The sequence below is a fragment of the Brienomyrus brachyistius genome, chromosome 5 (assembly GCF_023856365.1).
Source record: "Brienomyrus brachyistius isolate T26 chromosome 5, BBRACH_0.4, whole genome shotgun sequence".
In the NCBI taxonomy this organism is placed as follows: Eukaryota; Metazoa; Chordata; class Actinopteri; order Osteoglossiformes; family Mormyridae; genus Brienomyrus; species Brienomyrus brachyistius.
The window spans coordinates 12,624,852-12,643,797 of record NC_064537.1 but is presented as its reverse complement, the minus strand read 5'-3'; the positions used below and the strand labels follow the sequence as shown (position 1 = coordinate 12,643,797).

At 49.1% G+C, this 18,946-nt stretch overlaps 1 protein-coding gene across 10 annotated transcripts in view; it reads right to left on the bottom strand.

Annotated features, from left to right (window-relative positions):
* Positions 1 to 18,946, bottom strand: part of LOC125741845 (nucleosome-remodeling factor subunit BPTF-like) — a 40,558-nt gene that overhangs the window by 5,093 nt on the left and 16,519 nt on the right. For 3 of the 10 annotated variants that reach the window (XM_049013270.1, XM_049013265.1, XM_049013271.1), the window contains 24 exons: positions 18,332 to 18,687; positions 17,984 to 18,115; positions 17,335 to 17,464; positions 17,090 to 17,225; positions 16,623 to 16,979; positions 13,757 to 16,067; positions 13,264 to 13,388; positions 12,888 to 13,016; positions 12,474 to 12,624; positions 12,298 to 12,337; positions 11,345 to 11,591; positions 10,899 to 11,066; positions 7,100 to 7,257; positions 6,776 to 6,905; positions 6,251 to 6,480; positions 6,071 to 6,103; positions 5,731 to 5,968; positions 4,951 to 5,606; positions 4,688 to 4,770; positions 3,780 to 4,005; positions 2,401 to 2,669; positions 2,111 to 2,284; positions 1,696 to 1,888; positions 1,256 to 1,340 (listed from right to left, as the gene is read on the bottom strand). In XM_049013270.1, coding sequence (XP_048869227.1) covers positions 1,256 to 1,340; positions 1,696 to 1,888; positions 2,111 to 2,284; positions 2,401 to 2,669; positions 3,780 to 4,005; positions 4,688 to 4,770; positions 4,951 to 5,606; positions 5,731 to 5,968; positions 6,071 to 6,103; positions 6,251 to 6,480; positions 6,776 to 6,905; positions 7,100 to 7,257; positions 10,899 to 11,066; positions 11,345 to 11,591; positions 12,298 to 12,337; positions 12,474 to 12,624; positions 12,888 to 13,016; positions 13,264 to 13,388; positions 13,757 to 16,067; positions 16,623 to 16,979; positions 17,090 to 17,225; positions 17,335 to 17,464; positions 17,984 to 18,115; positions 18,332 to 18,687 — 6,757 coding nt within the window. The remainder of the gene's footprint in view (positions 1 to 1,255; positions 1,341 to 1,695; positions 1,889 to 2,110; positions 2,285 to 2,400; positions 2,670 to 3,779; positions 4,006 to 4,687; positions 4,771 to 4,950; positions 5,607 to 5,730; positions 5,969 to 6,070; positions 6,104 to 6,250; positions 6,481 to 6,775; positions 6,906 to 7,099; positions 7,258 to 10,898; positions 11,067 to 11,344; positions 11,592 to 12,297; positions 12,338 to 12,473; positions 12,625 to 12,887; positions 13,017 to 13,263; positions 13,389 to 13,756; positions 16,068 to 16,622; positions 16,980 to 17,089; positions 17,226 to 17,334; positions 17,465 to 17,983; positions 18,116 to 18,331; positions 18,688 to 18,946) is intronic. The other 7 variants (XM_049013266.1, XM_049013267.1, XM_049013273.1 and 4 more) reach the window with 7 other exon arrangements.

Sequence of the window (18,946 nt, the reverse complement as noted above, 5' to 3'; positions counted from 1 at the left end):
ACATGCAGTCATGGTTTTTGAGGAGGTTCAAAGTTTGAGGCCATTTTCATGCAGCATTTACATCATTTTGCCCAACCCCTGTAAGCCTAAGTGATGTAAGGCTGACTTTACAATTTAAAGCTCGTATTAAGCTGGGAATCACAATGGAACCATTCAACCTAGTTAGTGCCTTGATTTTTTATTTATTTATTTAAACCAACACTGCAAAGCATCAAAATTGAATAAAACCTCTTGGCTACTGAAGTATCATTACCCTGCGTGGGACACTGAGTAAATAAGATGCTGGTGTACGATGTTATGACATTTAAAGCAGTAATTTCTCTATTGAGCTTACGGGAGTTCTCTTTATCCAGCCGTGGGTTTGTCCCAGGGTGACCATGCAAGGGCTGGAAGAATGCAGGAGCCAGGAAAAATCTAATTAAATCGAGTGATTGGGCCATAAACCGCATGCAGCCTCTCAGATCACGCAAGAGCAGCTTCCACGCACAGCCGTCTTGCTTGACTGCATTCCACCCAACTAAAGAAAATTTAATTTGTATCGCCTCTTTGAGAATGTGCGCATAAAGAAAGAAATCCGAAGGTGATTTCTTCATATTATCATATGTGAAATTTTATGTAAATAATAACCCTCAACTTGGCCATGGCTAAATGAAGGGGCTCAGTTTATTATAATTTTTTTTTAAAACCCAACAGACTGACTTTCAAAAGCGTGACTATAAATGTCTATTCACTACCTCCTTCAACGCAACCCTTTTAAGATACATCAACAGGGCACGCAACCAGCTCCACTTCTCCAACCTCCCCCCCAATGATAACAGCAGAAAGTATTATGGCTTGTCGTTTTTTTCTTTGAGCGTCTGACCGCACGCCTCGGACTGCCTAATATTTTCAGTCCGGCAAAGAAGTGGGGGGGGGGGGGGGGGGGGACAGCTGTCTCCTGCCTTTCCGCAACTCATTACTCGCTTGTTTGTTTGCCTGGCAGTTCAAAAAGACCCCTGACGTAAGTAGCCGTTCAGGTGGGCAGTTTGATCTGAGCTGGAGGCCTGCCTCTTCATGCCCATTCATCCGCTTGCTAGGCCTGAAGCGGGCACCAACTTTTTAGCAGTCGCATTTAAAAACAACACGCATGCACGAGTCCCCTGGTGCATGTGCTGAACTTTTCATGTTGGGTCAATGGACCGCACAGACACGGCAAATGGGGCTGCTCGTAATCCCAGAAGGGGCCGTGACACTGCGGGGCGCAGTGCACACTTACCCATGGGCTCTTTAATGACACCGTAGTAATCGGGGGCATCGTTGGGATCCACTGGCTCGAGGAAGGGCCATGCCATTTTGTGGGCCTGTTAAATACACAAGCAAACGAGTAAAACTCTAAAAAAAAATGAGGAAGAATGTAGCAAAAATAATGCACTGGAGTCATCAGGTCAAAATAAACAACACAGCACGATTAGAAGCAGCTGGTTCAACACAGATGTCCTCTCACCGCACATCTTCAGCGGGTAAAAAAAGGAAGATGGAGACACAAAAGAAAAACAAAAAACACACACAACACTCCCAGGCCGAGATCCAGCAGCAACCCCAGGGACGGCGGAGGATCAGATAAAGCACACATGAGGAACAGGGCCTCCTTTGTCTATCTGGCAGGCATGGGGGTGGGGAAGGTGGAAGGGAAGAGGGGGTTGGGTGGGTGGGTACCTGCAAGGAGCGGAGGATTCTCCTTAACCCCTCGTAGTCCTTGTCGGTGAGCGGCGTCAGGACGGTCATGGCGTCCTCCGTGGACTGGCACTGCGGGCACACGTACTCGTCGATGTGCGTCGCCTCGCTCTGCAGGATGCCCACGCAGCGGCCGTGGTACCAGTTCTGGCAGCGGTCACAACCAATGTAGAACCTTTGGAGGGAGTGGAGTGCAGAGACGAGACGGTACCAGTAAGAAATGGAGCTTGGAGTGAAACACCTGAAGTGTGTCTAGACTGTGTCAATGAATGAGTGAATGGAAGGATGCGTTCAAACCAAGCTCCACAGCTGGGTTGCTTGGACAGTCCAGTGCTGGCGTTCTCAGCAATTAGGCCTTTCATTCTGATTTACAGCAGTAACGTGCCAACATCCTTACTGTGCTTCGTCGTACGGCGTCCGGCAGATGCAGTAGAGCTCCTCAGTGCTGCCCTCCTGTGCCCGTTTACACTCGTTGCAGATGTAGTCGTCCATCTTCTTGGCCTCCTTTTCCGTGATACCCACGCACTCCCCATGGTACCAGTTTGTGCACAGATCACAGCCGATGTAGAACCTGATGACCAAGGTGGGAAACGCAAAACACAACCGGTTCGGCCAAACATCACCGTCGATCCACCTCATTGAGACACGATACAGTGGCCAGTACGTTAGAAAACTCGGGCCACTTACTTTGACTCGTCGTAGGGCGTCTTGCAGATGCAGTAGAGTTTGGTGTCCTTCTTGGCATCCTTTGAGGTAGTCGAGATCATCTTTTTCTTCTTGGCCTTGGTCGAGGTGGTGTCCTTGTCATCGTCGCGCTTGCGCTTGTGCGTGGACGGCGAGGAGACTGTGGAGAGGGCAGCCGCCGCCTGGGAGGCAGCTGCAGCAGCCTGGGAGGCTGCCGCCTGTGCCTTCTCCTTCTCCCTCCTCAGCTTGCTCAGGTCCTTCTTCAGCTCCTCCTAGAAGATGGGGGGATGAAGAGGTTAACCCTCTGGGGTTTAGGGGTAGGGAACACACTTTCACTGACTGGGGCATGGTCACACATTTCATTCAATATCTTGGAACTTAATTCATGGCAAATAAATTATTTCTTATATACCTGTTTTGACATTAAACTTAATCTTAATGTACTTTGTAAATATGTCAGATTTATGTGAAGTTTGTAATTTGACAAGTATAGACATTGCAAAATGCATTTTGGAACACTTGCAGAAACATTATAAAAGTACATAGTAAGTAATGGTGGCAGTTTGTTTTGATCCCAGATATCAGATCACCAAAGTCTTGGCTACATGAAGATGACTAAATGCTCTAGTTGCAACATTCAGTTGGATAAATAAATATGAAAAACCAAACTCATGTCACTATTTCTGGGCTCGTTTCATCGAATATGTAGCAACTTTCATGTGTCTGCATGAGCCATTGACACCTGGCCACACCCCCCCCCCTTTTATGGCGCTGATGGGGATGTATCTGGATCACATTTCACCATTGCGCTGTTCATCTAATTACCATGCGAATGCGATTTGAATACACGGTAATGCGGCTATTTAGAATGCAGGTGAGGGCAGTACTACATGCCCCCCGATGCAGGTAAAACAAAAAAAGGTGACACCGACTTAACCTAATTTTAAAAACTTTAATGCTTCAGACAATTGACGTTTTAAAAAGACAATAGATTACGGATTTAGTCAGTGTTTTTTTTTCATGTTTCTGCAATAAGATTTCGGCGAGTTATGAACTGAAATACACGAGAAAGATACGCAACATCACCAACGATGCCGTCGACTCTAGCGGGTTAAGAGTGGGCATGCGGCACTGCCTTGGCAAACCATCGCAAGCTCCTTCAATGTCAGAGGTTCTCCAAATCCTCAGGGCAAATTCCAGGAATGGACAAAGATTAAGCTTCCATAAGAGGACGGACATGCCTTAAAAATTAACCAAAACCTTAGAGGCTTTGCTTCCTCATGGCAAAACCTGAAGCAGTGCATCTTGCAGTGTCTTTGCCGAAGAATCATACGATGGCGTGTATGCGCTCGGGAAGGCGGCAGTGTCGAGTGCACTCTGACCTGGACCTCCAGCTGCAGCTCCTTGTCCAGCAGGGCCCTCTTCTTGAGGATCTCCGCCTTCAGCTGCTCCTTGTGCTTGAAGAGCAGCGCAGACAGGCGCGTGGCGTTCTGCTTGCTGCGCTTCTGCTCCACGGACTCCTCCCGCTTCCGCTTCTTGGCAGCCTGCTTCTCATCCTTGTCGATCTTGTCCAGGATGAACTTCATCACCTGGTTGCACACGATCATTCTGCAACAAGGTTGGGTTGGGTTGGGTTGAGGGTTGGAAGGAGAGCACAAAGTCACGTGGGATAGATACTGCACCCAGTCGTGGGAAATCTTGGCAAGTGAGAAGCTTAGAACAATTTCTCCCTGACAGAAATACACAAACTGGTTATATGGGCTATTTTAATAAGCTAGGTAATCCTTCCCATTCTAACGCTACCATAACCTCAGTACCATTTGAGAGACGTAAAGCAAGGGCTTGTGTATATATTTCTCCTATTTATACGAGTGTCCCAGACAGGCCTGCAGCAGACATGAATGGACGGGAATCTCCTGTGTGTGGGAAACAGCTGGAAGGGAGATCCATGAGTATCTCCGCTAGCTGAGAGAGGTCAGGGTGAGCTTTGGTTCCCAGACTGAACACATGGTTAGAAGTGACCATGGTGGATGGGAGATCGGGTTGGGAACGGGGGGGGGGGGGGGGGAGTGCAGTGAGGGGCAGGAGGTGGCAGCTTCCACAGTTCATTGACTTTCTGTGCCACAGGTCTGGCTTGTGGCGTGCATCCTCTTTCCAGGAGTTGGCCGGAGATGGAAAAGGTTGACTCACGGCGGGGGGAAAGTGTGACGCCGACGGAGCAGCCAAACAGCACCTCCAGACACCAGGGTCAACAGCAGGCACGGTCACAGGAGAGAGGGAGGGGGCGTACCTCTGGTTCTCCTCACGCTCAGCCGGAGACAGCGTCTTCTTCTGCTTCAGGTGCTCAATGACAGCATTCTGCTTCATCACCACCTGAGGGACAGAAGGGTATCCAGCATCTGCCACACATACAGAGGTAAACAAAAACTGAGGCGTCCTCTCTCCTAACCTCTGACACCACCAGCTATGACAACAAACCTTGGCAGAAACCTTCAGGCTGTGCGAGGGAGCAAAAGAGGTGACGTAATATTATGTTTGCCCGAGAGTGCTCACCATGGTGACGGGCAGCCGGGAGCCCACCTGTTTCTGGATTATGTCACTCTGGCTGACGGCCTGCAGGTTCTGCTCGCGCTTGGCATCCTGCTGCTGCTTCTTCTTCTGCTGTTGCTGCTCCCGGAGCTGCTGGATCCTCTGCAGCTGCTCCTGCACGCTGGCTGTCTGGATGGTGACCACGTTCTGGATCTGGTGTGCCTGCACCTGTCCCCCCTGCTGGATCTGGATGGGCAGCTGCAGCTTGATCTGCTGCGGCATGCTGCCCGGCTGGGCCTGGATCTGGGCGGCCACGTGCGACTGGATCTGGGAGAGCACCTGCGGCTGCAGCTGGGGCACGGCGATCAGCTGGGGCTGGTGGAGCTGCAGTTGGGCGCGGGCGGGTGCTGGGGCCGTCACCTGCTTCACGGATGCCTGACTAGTGGCAGGCAGCGGTTTGACTGCCACTGGAGTGGGGGCCTGAGTCTGCGGGGAGAGGCGGGCTTGTGGTATAGTGGGGGCGGGGATTCCCGGGGCCACGGGGCTGGCCTGGATGGGGGCGGCAGCTTGCAGGGCCGGCTGCAGTGGAGCCTGCGACTGGAGCTGAGTGGAGGCTGGAGCCTGGGCCTGCGCCGTCATAGGGAGCTGAGCCTGCATGGCTCTCTGCTCCGCTGGTCCTGCTGCAAACGGAGGAGAGACCAGCACATAAATGAGTATCGCCTTACCTACTGCTGCAATTAAGCATTTCTTTATTTTCGCGACTGATTTAGTTAAATCAGGGTGGGGCCACCACGGGATGCTCACCCAGCACGGAGGGCGTGGTGCTGGTGGCCGTGACGGCAGTGACCGTGGCGTTGCCCGAGGACACTGGCGGGGGCAGGGGGGTGAAAAGGAAGCGCTGTAGCTGGCCATTGGGGAGGGCGGCCTGCATGAGCTGTTGCCCGGGGCCCGGGATGACGGTCACGCCCTGGGGGATGACCTGGAGCTGGCCAGTGGTCTGTCCCTGACCCTGGATGACCACGGTGAGTCCCTGGGTGCCTCCCTAACACACACACAGACACGGGAGTTTAACCAAGAACCGCAAGGAATCCAGGGAGCCGAACGAGCATGTGACCGTTTCCCCATGACACGCGGAGGTGCTGACCTGCTGCCTCTCCACAGCTGGTCCTGGCGGCTTCTGGAACACGAGAAAATATCATAAAGGTGTGTTAAACCTTAACATGTTGCATAAGGTAGAGAGGAACAGCAAACATCAAGTCACGCACACGATGATTCAAGGCTCCGGCAGACGGAACTAAACTTAATACCGCGAGGCGCCTCTCACCTGTGCCCCTTGGGTGAGCTGCGTGAGCTGAGCCAGGGTGAGCTTGACCTGGCCCTGCTGTGGTCGGGGGCCTGGAGGCGCCTGTGGGGTGGAGGGGATGGCGGGAGCAGGGCTGGTGGTGCTTATGAGGCGCTGGCCGGTGCTTGTCTGCACGGTGCTGGGGCTGGAGATGGCCGTCGACGCAGGCTGACCACGGATGATCTGCGTCACCACCTGCTGCGTCTGGCCTGCTGTGAGACACAAACGAGGTTGGCGGGAGACACGGGGAGATCGCGTCGCTACACAGTCGTGACGAATCAGGAGCACGTTCCAACACACTCAGCATATATTCATAAACAGCCAAGAGCATGTTATTCAACTGACACAGTTTCCATCAAGGTGAAAAATATATAAATGGATATGAAAACAGTCTATTTCATAGAAAGATCAATCAGATTAAGTCCAGCTTTCTCCAGCCTTCACTGGACCACATGCATAGGGTTCTACAGCTGCACGTTGGGGAATGAGGAACTCAGTGGCACCTACTGGCTTGGATGATACCTTGCTGCACCACCAGTGGTGTCCTGAGGATGGTCTTGCCCAAAGTGCCAGCCTGCTGTAGGGGCGTGCGGACCACTGTCACGCCAGGCCGTAGTGGAGTTCCTGTGGTGATCATCTAACCCGGCCAGGCGGCGCGTAAGGACATGGTTACCAAAACACATACACGAAAAACACTCTTTCCCCAACATGATTTGAGAAATTACTTGTTTACCCTGGAGAATCCAGTGTTACTTAGAGTTTATTTTCACCTCTTAAAGGGAGAATTGTAGGCACTCAGGACCCCATCCGGTGGACATGGCTGGAACATACCTGCTGTGGAGAGGGAGAACCGCCAACAGAGGCCGGTGTGTTGGGACGGATGTTGATGGTAGTCGTCCGGGGCTGGAGCGTAGTGAAGGTTTGTTGGTTCCCTGCTACAGTGCTGGATGGAATGATACCCAGAACCTTTTGCTGGACCTGTACAACACCTGTGGGAGGAAGGAAAAAAGGCAAAACACACAAATTAAGACCATGTATAAAGGAGGCGCTGGTTTAGCTAATAACAGAGATGCTTTATAGCCAGAATTGACTTTGATTTATTTTCTTGCCGGTTCATTTCTTTTTGCAGGATGCTAGTTACTTTAGGGTTACTTTAGGGTTACTCTGACATGAGCTGTTGAGTGGGTTTGTGACTCCCCAACTTTAAACTATTACTTAATTACAGGCATGGTAAATACTGGAATTCCCACTGAGCCGGGACAAGAAGTTTCTTCTTACCAGCATGTCAGATAGTTTCATTTTTTTAATCCTTTTTAGATAAAACAAGGTTCTGCCCCACTATTGCATTTCTGGCTGGACCCTTCAAAAATTGGTCACCGGGATGGTTATGAAAATCCCCATCTAACAGGGCTGGGCGATACCATATCGATACTACATCACGCATACGAAGTAATCACCAGGGCTTCAGATGACGGCCCAAACATTTGGCTGGACGCCAGCTTTTTTCGTGCTATACAGCCTTTTATTTATGGCCACAATTTGGTAAGCAGATGAGTAACGCCGTTAAAATACACTAAGTGACAAAAAAAAAAAAGTTAAGCACCCAGACGGAGTGAAAATGAATCTGCACGTGGTGAAAGGTCATGTGACTATCGCAGTGATTATTATTATTCAAATGGACAACAGAGTTGGCAGTATGGGCATACTGCTGGTCCCATGTCAGTAGGGTGTGGCAACCCCCATGGGGACTAGATACATGCGGTGATACAGTGTGGAGTCATACAGCCACTGAATCCTCTCCTGCTGTTGGCCCAAGCCATCGGCCCTCAAGATCCTGCTGATTGGCACTGGGTCTGAGTTGAAGTCCAAGCTGACCCACATATGTTCGATTAGGGAAAGATCGGGGGAACGAGAGGAGGACCTCAACATGACGCAGGCAGTCCATAGACATACATGCTGTGTGGGGATGGGCATTGTCTTGGTGAAAGACTGTACCAGGGTGCTGTCTCCGGGGGGGTAAGACATGTGGAGGCAGGATGTCATTGACGTAGTGCTGTGCCGTCAGGGTCCCCCGAATCACTACCAGAGATGACCTGAATTCATCAGCATGATGTGAGGAGTAAGGCCGGTCTGACTCTCCACGTCGGCAGGACCGGTCCTCTCCCCTTGGTGCCGCCATTCTCGCACACGACGGTCATACGTGGTAATGTAGAACCGAGATTTATTACTCGTCATCAGTCCATGCCTCCCCCGTTACAGCACCACTCCAAAATGCAGCCATCTCTGTGATGGTGTTAACCGCAGTCTATGCATGGGACGGTGATCCCGTAGTCCGGCTGATGCCAGTCGTCGGGACACGGCGCGGGATGACGAGGGCTGTTGCAGAGAGGCCAGTACCTGTGTCCGGATGGCAGGCACAGATGTCATGGGGTTCTGTAACGCTTGGCGCACAATACCACGATCCACCTTTGGTGCGGTGTATCTTGGGCAGCCGGAACTTTCACAATGTTTGTGGGTGGCCTCACATGCCCAATGGTTCCAACATCGGCAATCGAACGATACAACCACCCGGCCTTTTGCAATGGTGACCCCTATCAAACGTGAAGCATTGCTAATGTGTCGAGGAGGCATCCTCTGAATCTGGTGATATCTCATTAATATTTTAGGCATATTACTAACCTGCTTAACAAATTGTGGCCATAAACAGACATCTGTATAGTGCCGTGAATGGCGGACCAGACAAATGTTTTGCCCGTCATCTGAAGCCCGGGTGATTATTGCACATGCTAGGTATAATAATCGATATGATATCGCCGAGCCCTACCATCCAGGCCACAAACAGGGCTTAATTCTCCCCTCCGCAGCCGCCGGTGACCACAGTATATCGCGAATAAGTATACATCAGTCTTCAAAGGAGGAATTATGTGCGTGCAAAAAAAAAAAAAACTGTATAGCCTGTCTGACTAAGATAAATTTGTTTTTTATATTCACTTCCCTCACCATTTCCAAAACAACGTTTAAGAGTCATACTGGAAAAATATAAGGTGTTGATACAGTCTTTCTAGCGCAACATCGTCACTGAACGAGAGTCATGATTGTTTGTGGAGTAACTCAACCTTCCCTGTAAATGTTAATATTTCCTCCCTGTCATGGCTTATGGAATTCAGTGCTTTCTGAAGCAGTTACACTAAAGGACAAGCTGCAAACATCATAGTCAATGATTATTAATCATTAACAGTCTGCATTTTGTATGAACCATCTGCCAGCAGTGAGGGCCGAGGGCCTCCCCACAGAGCTCAAGGTAACAAGGAACCCAGCAGAGAGCACTGGAAGATCCAAGATTTCTCAAGTGAACGGATGCTGCCATTCTGGACAACAGATCATGACAGCGAGAAACCGTGCTTGTAGGAAGCCATAGAGAGGCCATGACGGTGGAACAGCCAAGACCAATTGGGGCACTAATGACTTCACGATCGGCAGACCTTAGTCACACTAAATGCATCATCACTATATTGGAATAAATACTTCAGTGTTTTTGAAGTACTGTCCCCCACCACTAGGCCTCAGAAAAATACGGCTTAAAACATCCTCTTCCAAGCAATTTAAGCAATTATCATAACCATTTACTCGAGGCCAAAACCAAAAACGCACTCGTTATACATGAAGAACTCTCGGCCTAACGTTTTGGAGAGGAGTACGTGTAATATGCTATGGTTCTTTTCTTTATGTAAAGGAACCTCACGATAACGCACTTTCAAGTGCTGCTTGCACACACCCCCAGGGCTGGGGGCTGAAATCCCACACATGTCCTGTGTTGTTACCATGATTTTACAGGGTTCCGTTAGGTACCCTGGTTTCCTCACGCGGTTTGTTAGCCTAATAGGAATCTTTAAATTACCCGTAGCGTATGAATGTGTGCGTACCTGCTCTGTGACGGACTGGCATGCAGTCACGTGACACATGCTGCCCTGGATTGGCCCGAGATTTGCTCGTGACTCTGTTACCGGTAAGTGGTTAGAAGATGGATGAGCGATAACGCCACTTTACAACCAGCGTTTTGGGGTTAACCTTTTTCCACACAGCTACAGCCAATATCGTGAAGTGTCCTCACACGCCGCCAAGGGCCAGCTTTCGAGGTTTGGAAAGATGGGGAGTGAAATGATCGGAGGACTTTGCTGTGGACCCCTTAAGAGATTCAAATTAAAACTGACGAATACTTGAGATTTTTTTCATGCCAATTTTAAACATTTGTCTTTGTTTTGGAAAAATGTTATAAAAGCTAGTAATAATGCAGTCTTACCATTCATATATTCCTATAAATGTATGTTACACCAAAGCAAAATAACCTATGAGGACACAATACCGGTTTATCTACAAAGTTTTGAATCTGCCACCACTGTAAGAATGTACATCACGACCATACTTCCTTCCTTACACAATCTGCCTGCCGGCATTGCTGCTGATCCACATCGAGTGTGGTTCTTGATTGAGCATTGTATCCTGTTTTGTTCAGGCCAGGTTTTACTACTGCAAAACTTACTACTAGTGCAGAATATTCATAGAAACATGTTTGAAGTTTCAGGAAGGGTGTTAGAAGGAGATCCTTAGTCCCCCCCCCCACGTCACATACCTCCTTGTGTGGCTGGTACGTTGACAGTGACGATCTTGCTGTTGGCGGGCAGCGGCAGCTTAGCGGTGATGACTTTGCCAGCCACTGTCACTGGGCTCCCCGTGAGCTGGAAGGTCTGCCCGGACGTGGTGGCACAGGTAGCCACCGAGGCCACGGGGCTGGTGGAGGCTGTGAAAACAAGTGGTTTAAAAGGCAGCTGTGTAAATGACATATCCCAAAGCCAGAGAAATATGCACCTTGCTGTCCATTATGCAAGTTCATAAGGCCACGCAGCAGGCAGCTTAGCAAATAAGCAAACAACGTTGCTCTAGATCCGTGCTTCTGTCAAACTTCAAAGGGAATTGCCCCATTTGCGCTTTTCATGTAGTATACTATTCTAATCAAAATGGTAAGCAATGTCCATTTCAAACCAAGTGCTTACAACGCGTTCTTCAGTGGTCACCTACCTGGGTTGCCCTGACCCTGTTTGACCCAGGAAGCAAATGTTTGCTGGAAGTTTTTGTTCTGCTGGAATGTCACTGCAGGAGAACCCATCTTGGCAGCCAGCACCACTTTGGTTCCGCTAGGCGTGATCTGGCTTGTGAAGGTGCCCCCCAACACTTTCTGAGGGGTGCTGGCAGGAGTGTTGGGGCTGCTGCTTGGGGTGGATGCGATGGTTGCACTGGTTCCTAGCTTCTGCTGCTCCAGACGTTTCTATGATGCACGGTTCAGAAATTTAGCCCTTTGCTCACATGAAACTAAATGATGCAAATTATATCCACAACAGCAGTTAAATCCAGGTATATCGGAGGTGTTTTTCCTCATTTTACTCACTAAGGGCTAAAGGTTTTATTCTGGGCTACTGCTTCTCATGGTACCAGGGTTTCTGTGTGCCAGTGTATTACCAGATTTTGGTCAGTAAAAAGGTAATTAAGACAATGGAAAAAAATTAGCGAATCATAATTGCTAGAACAATCAAAACAATTCTAAAAATAATGCCCATGTAGTACAACAATGATTTTTGAGCAAGAATAGAATATATTGTATTCAGGCTGGTACGGACAGCACTCGTAACTTCCACTACTATTCTTGTGCGAGGCGTGTCATCTGTATGCGTTAGAAACCCGATGATAGCCACCAGAGGGTAAAAGCAGACTTGTTCAGTGAAACATGAAACTGCTCAAAATGAAAATGTTGATACAGCCACAGAAAAAAAGAAAAGAAAAAAAAGCCCAAACTGACATTAAAAACGAGCAAAAAAAAAAAAACGCAAGAAACCACATCTCCTCACAATGAGCCAAAGATTTCATATTTTAACTGTGTGATGGAAAGAGTCTCGTCTCCCCACCTACTGGGCAGCCAAACCCGAGGGTTTGTGGAGACCCTCCATTTTTTCCACTACGCCCTTTTGCTAACTAACCTTTGCCTGCTCTGCAGCCTGGACTTTTTCCTTCTCGACCCTGCGAATGCAAGGGAAGAATTGTTAGCGCAGAGGGTTTCCGGCAGTAACTGCCATTATTTTACAAGCTGGGTATTCAATACCTCAAGAGCTTCAGCTAGCTTCGCAGAGCTCTCGGATCCAAAAGAATGCATCACCTTTCAGAAAAGGCCCTGATCTCCCATAGATCCAGCTCCTCCTCCGGCACCCAGGTCTCAATCACCACGGGCCCTGTCTGCTTTGGAGTCTCCGGCTTCTTAGGCCTCAGGGCACTTGACCGAAGGCCCTTTCTCTGGGGTGTCGGTGTTTCTGTATAAAAGACAAGCCAGATGCTCCAAGTCCCCTGCCATGAGAGTCTATACATTTGGTGACATCTCAGAAGACGAAGAGGAGACACTGAGAACGCTGCACATGACGCAAGGTATTCAAATGCTCTTTGAATTCATGTTAGCATTTGCGAAAATCTTTTAGAGGAAGATCAATAATACCAGAACCTTGAATGGCCCCTGAGAAACGCTGGCAGAGACGCTCATTACAGGAATAAACTCAGAGCAGAAAGGTGAGAGCATTACCTTTAGGGGTCTCAGGAACGCCGATGGGGCAGATGATCTTCCTGATACAGTACTCTGACCGGATGCCATATGGTCCTACGTCTCGGCGCTTGATGATTTCCGTCGTGGTAATCTCAGTGTCTGAGGTTTCTATGGAGACACACAGACAGGTTTTCATGTGACGGCAAAGAAACAAAAATTACAAAACGCTGAGTGATCAGACATACAATCATGGTCTTTTAATAACTTTGTTTCAACCAACCGGTTGAGTATAAAGAATCACAGTCACTCAGCTGGTCTGAATTTGTACTCTCTTTACCTGAAATCTCCACCTCTGTTAAAAAATTCAAGAGGCTTTTCTTTGGCAGGATGAGAAAAACCATTTGCAGACACTCACCTGTGCGGGTGGTGCCGCCTGCAGACGACGGCTTCACCGCCATGTCATCCCACCTCAGACAAGCCCACAGCAATCGAAGCATCAGACTGACCCCAGCCAGGGACTTCACCGTCTGCAGTCGGTACCTAGGAGCACCACCGATCTCTGTCAGCGTGCACAGCTTCCCAAAATAAGGACTGAATTTTTCTAACGCACTGCCACTGCAGTCGTGCGTGTGAGCCGGATTCGTTCGAGCGCCTCATTCATCTGGAGTTGTTTGCAATGAATATTTAAAAACAAAAACAGAATGAAGACGTTCCCCTTCCAGGATAAGTGGTAATTGAAAAACACTGTCAGTTTGAAATTGGTACCTCTACAAATTCACACCATAGATGTTGAGAGAGATTTACTCCAGGCAACAACAAACGGAACGAGAGCGAAATAAAGTATGACAACGAGCGGCGTGAGCAAAAACCATCGAGTAAACAGAGGTGAAATAACGAAACCTTCCTACCTCCATGTAATGCCAAACGTAGGGCGGGGAGAAGGATAGGGCCAGATATCCAAGGCAGGCTTGGCACTGTAACTGAAGATGGGTACTTCCCGGATTCCCCCTCGCCTCGCCAGCTTCCTCAGGTCATCATTAGGGAGAACAAAAATGCTCTTTCTGCTGCTTTTGGTGACAAACTTGCGGTATGAGGGGAGAGCCGTGCCTGAACGTGTCTTCTTAGTGCGGGAGAACTTAAGCAGCTTAACTCTGTCCCTGGTAGAGTACTCTGTGCTGACAGTCATGGTGCTGACCGAGGACCCAGCAGGACCAGAGGAGGAGTCTGTCACAGTAGTGGTGACCCTGGTCTTGCTCTCCTCCATCACAGACACCATGTCAGCCTGACTGGCTCGTGTAGGAGAGCTGACCTTGGTCACTGTGGTTTTGGTCATGGTGGTGAGGGTGGAAACTGCCGAGCTTTCTGCCATTGACACTGCCGTAGGTTTGCCATTGTGTGTACTGGAGACCTCTGCGATCTGTACCGTTTTAGACTCGGTGGACATGGTGGTGGTGGTGGTGACCTGCGTGATTATGGTCTTGCTGGAGTCCGGCTTGGCTTCAGAAGAGGCTCCATCCTCCGCAAAGTCACTGCTAAGGCTGGACTCCTCTGCAGACAGGACTGGGGAAGGGATTATTTTCTTGGGCACAGTAGGCTCAGCTTCCATGGGCTCTGCCTCGGCACTATTGTGCTCATCTGTCCTTTGTGGGTCTCCAGAAGGGGCAGAGCCTAAAATGGAAGGTGGTGACGTTACTGTGGAGTCAACAGTCTCAATGTTGTTGTCTAGCCTAGGTACCTTTTGAGATGGAAGGTAGTCGGGCTCTGCCACAGTGACTTTCTCTCCGTCAACCACAGCAGACGGACTGGATGGCAGGGAAGTTAAAGATGTGCTGTTGTTATCTTTCACCTCTGAGCCATCAGTGGCAAAGTCACCATTCAGGAGAGGCTTCAAGGCATCCTTCAAGGGCAGAACTTTGATGTCTCCTTCAGCACTCACCTTTGCGAGATTGTTTACCTTTGCCTCAACATTGTTGGCCAAACCCAGATCAGAGCTGTCTTGGGAGTCCAGCAGATTACTCTCTGTTGTGTCCTTCCCATTGACTTGGGCTGGTGAGAAGTTATTTTTTTTTTCTTCAGGAATCTTGGCATCTTTCCTGTTAGCAGCTATACTCTCTATGTCCATCTGCTCTTTTGATTCATGACCCTCCTTTCTAAAGTCTTCATTTAATTTCATTTCTGAAATATTGTCTTGGGGACTTTTTGCCTTTTCCTCTTCCTGTTTGAATAATTCAGTGTGACAAAGCTGCTCTATGAATTCTGTAGAATTAGAATTAAATGTATTTGAGTCTAGTGTGACTGAGGGTTTCTCCTCCTGTGATTCACTTTCCTTAGACTGGGCTGGAGAACTACTGTCAGACAGAGGTTCAGAAAAATTGGATGACGTGACCTTGTTCCCAGTGTTTTGCTGCTCACTTGCCTCCTGACTAGAGGAGACTGCATTAGTGCCCTCAACTTCTACCACAGTGTGCTCCTTGACTACATGAGCCTCTTGTGTGCCCTGTATACCTGTAGCCTGGTCCTTGCAAGTTGAGTCCAATGTTACATCCAGGTTACCAGTAACCCCCGATCCCTGAACCCGGTTAACAGGCTGCTCTAGCCCAAGATAAGGTCCGTGTGTTACAGCATCAACTGTGGAATGTTGATGACCATCCTGTTTCAAAATGGCCTCTGTCGGCGGAACCGTTGAGGGTTTTTCAACTTCCTTCTGATTGAGTGTTTGGTTTCCCAGACTGGCCGTCGCAGAGCTTTGAATTCCGGTACCTTCTGGGTCTTTGGGTGTGTTGTCCAAGGGAGCACAACCCCCCTTGGTGGTGGAAACCTCCGTTTTGTCAGGCCCTTTGCTCTGTATAGGAAATGGAGTGAGTACCGTTGTGGCTATAGCAGGTCTGTCCTCAACTTTCAGCTTTAGCACCGAATGGGGAATGACACTCTTCCCAGCTGGTTTGGCGAGCGATGGCTGTTTCAGCCTCTCTACCCTTTGCTTCTCCTCCAAGGCAAATTGCTTAACTCTCCGTTCTAGCAACCCATCCAGTTTGGAGGCCTTAACCTTCTTCTTGTATGCTGTGCGCAGCAGGAAACCCTCACTGACGTTCACAACGTCATAATTGAAGGGCCGCTGCAAGGGTTCTGCCTGTGTGTCCTTCTTCCCTTCTTCACCTTGCTTACTTTCCTCTTTCATCTCATCTTCAAGGTTCCCAGGTTCAGGACTCTCTATTTTCCCTATTAAAGAAAACACATCATGAATGAATGAGAATCAATGCACAAAAGGCCTTACAGAAACGCATGGCTAGACAGCAGTACAGTCAGCCCTCCAGAATCGCCAATTTAACATTTGCGCTTTATTATTCGCGAGTTGGCCGTGAACAATTAAGTGAGAATATTTTTGGACCTTGCCGGCAAAATGATTTGGAGCACATAACACCGTATAGCCTGATATAGAAATGTCAGTGTTATCTATTATTTGTCAGTGTAAGTACAGACTATACCTTTTTGATATTAAAAGTTATTTTTGGTAAGAAGAAAAAAAACTTTGGAATCTACAGATCTTGGCTTGGATAGGTTGGGACTCTTTGTCTTGGCAACCAGCCTCACACATCAGATGCCTTTGTGACCATGGTATCCCGTGTTTCTCAGTAACTAACATTGTTCAGTGCCGTCAGTTCTGCATTTGTAATAATGGGCCCAAGCATTATTCACAGATTCTCACATTCATGGGAATCTTCTGGCCCCAAGTCTCACGGACATGGAGTGACTTAATTTCACTGAAATGTGTACCTTTCTCATTATCGTGGTCCGAGAACGGCAGGCTGGTTTCCATAACCATTTCTTCAGCATTCTGTTCCTTTTCCATCCCAACTGGTTTGCCATTTATCTTTTTCTGTGTCTCGATGTCAGTTATCATCGCCATTTTATCCTCCACCGCACCGTCCATCTTCTCCTCCTGCTGTACTACTTTTACAGTAGGTGAACTGTCTGTAGAAGACAAATCTGCCGCAGGCTCCTGGTTTCTCTCCTGCTTTAAAGACTCCACAGCACCCCGTTCCGCTTGTGCTTCAGTGGCCGTGCATTTTTTTTCTGAGCTCTTCTTTTTGTCCAGGTCCAATGACACGGTTCTCTTTGTGCTTCTGGCGGCTGGCAAATAAAACGAGCAAAAATAAATAATCCTGACATTAAAGTTTCAAATGGTATCTGAAGAACAAAGGCGGCAAAAATGAGCAGCAGAAAAACGAGACGTATCTAACCCTCGAGGTCTTTGCGATAGTTGACGTTGGTGTTTCCGGGCAGCCTTGGGACAAAACGCTGCACATAGGTTTTACTGACCCAACTCCATCCACCATAACCAGTCACTCTGTACTCTTCTCCCTTTTGCTTCCACACCTTTATACGAAAGGAAAAACAGATAACAGGTAACCTCTCTGCCTGAGCCAGCAGCAGGGAGTGCAGCTACCAGAAGTGACAACAGCGGATGAATCTGGGCCGGACTGACCTGGTGTTTAATGGGAATGGGGTACTTCACCCAGGTGGCCTGCTGCATGGTTTCTTCCTCCTCCAGCTTTCGTTCCCTCTTTTTCACCTTTTCCTTTTCCTCTCGCTCAATAGAGGTCATTCGGTGTAATCTGAACGGGGGGGGGGGGGGGGGGGGAGGCCATTAGGAGGGTGCTGCCAAGCCCCTTCAGAAAGCCACAACTGAAAAGGCTAACAGAGATCAGAAGCCTGGTAACTCCCTGGCTTTCTTTGGAGCAGAGTCACAGATAACAAACCCCAGCCTCCCCATGCATCCTGGAGAGGAGGGGGCTCCCATGCAGTCCCCTGCCCAATCCAGCCCGGAGCAGGAAGGCATCCACTCCCCATATACAAGGCACACACTACTCTTTAAGTGGAAAGACCTGTGGTTGGCTCCAGGAACAGCAGAGCAGGTAGTGGTCCTGCATAAATATTTTCTTACACACAATATTGCATTTGATCCACTGCAGATCACCTCCCTGTAAACCTGACTCTGTAAACATCCTCTGTACGGCGTGCTAAAGAGAGTGGTTGTTAGCACTGCATTTGTCTTCAGATGCGATTGCATTTCAAAACATGGACACAGAGATGCGAGAACCAGGCCCTCCTGCGTCATCCGTGACCTCACTTGCCTCGTGTGCCCCAGTGCATCCTTCCACACAGGTAGCATAGCGACAGGCTTGATGGCGCACTCCAGGATGGCCAGAGCCAGGGCAAACTCCCGTGCCTTGCTGCACATCTGAACAGCTTTGATCCAGTTTGACCTGCCATCAATACAACATTTGACCAAGTTCACTGTGCACACAGAACACCACCAGACTGTGACCATCTATTAAAGTAGCCATCATCATTGTAATACCCTAACATTTCATTTATGGTGCACTACAGACTATGCGTGAACGGGGCAATGCTTATCACATGACCACTGCACACAAGCCAACAGCCCACACTTCTGGGTCCAAACAGAGAGAAACTCTTACCTGTGAGAGGCCCAGTTGGGGTGCAAAAATGGGGCAGGAATGTTATTCTCCAACTGGATGATGGTCAGCCTCAGTGTGGAGACAGTCAGCACCTTGGAGCCATGAACAGAACCGTTCCACTTGAATTCCCCTGCAGGGGTCATGCAGAACTTGTGGGAGAGGTGCCGACGCTTGTCGTGGTCCTCCCTGTGCTGGTGCTTGTTGAGTGCCAGGGTGTTGGTGCTGTACTGGTTGAGGTAGACGCGATATTTGCCCTCCTGGCCAAGTTTGAAGTAATTGTTGAGGTTTCCCTTCATCACCATCTCCTTCTTGGTGCTCAGACGAGAAATGTCTCCCTGGGTGTTCACTACCAGGACCTGGGTGGAGGATTTGAGATGACCGGCTGAACCCAATACAGAGCTGAACAGTACTGTCACACTGGCTGCAGAACACCACTCTTACGATCACATAACTTTATGATAACCAGATTGGCAGCACATAACTGCACAAGGTCAAAACAAGAAAGGCTGTCTTGCATTAACGGAAAAGCTAGCTAGCTCTTCAACAGCATGGTTGGCAGACTGTGCATTTGTAAGAGTGAGTGGCAGCCGCCGAGATTGGCGGGCCCGGTCTCAC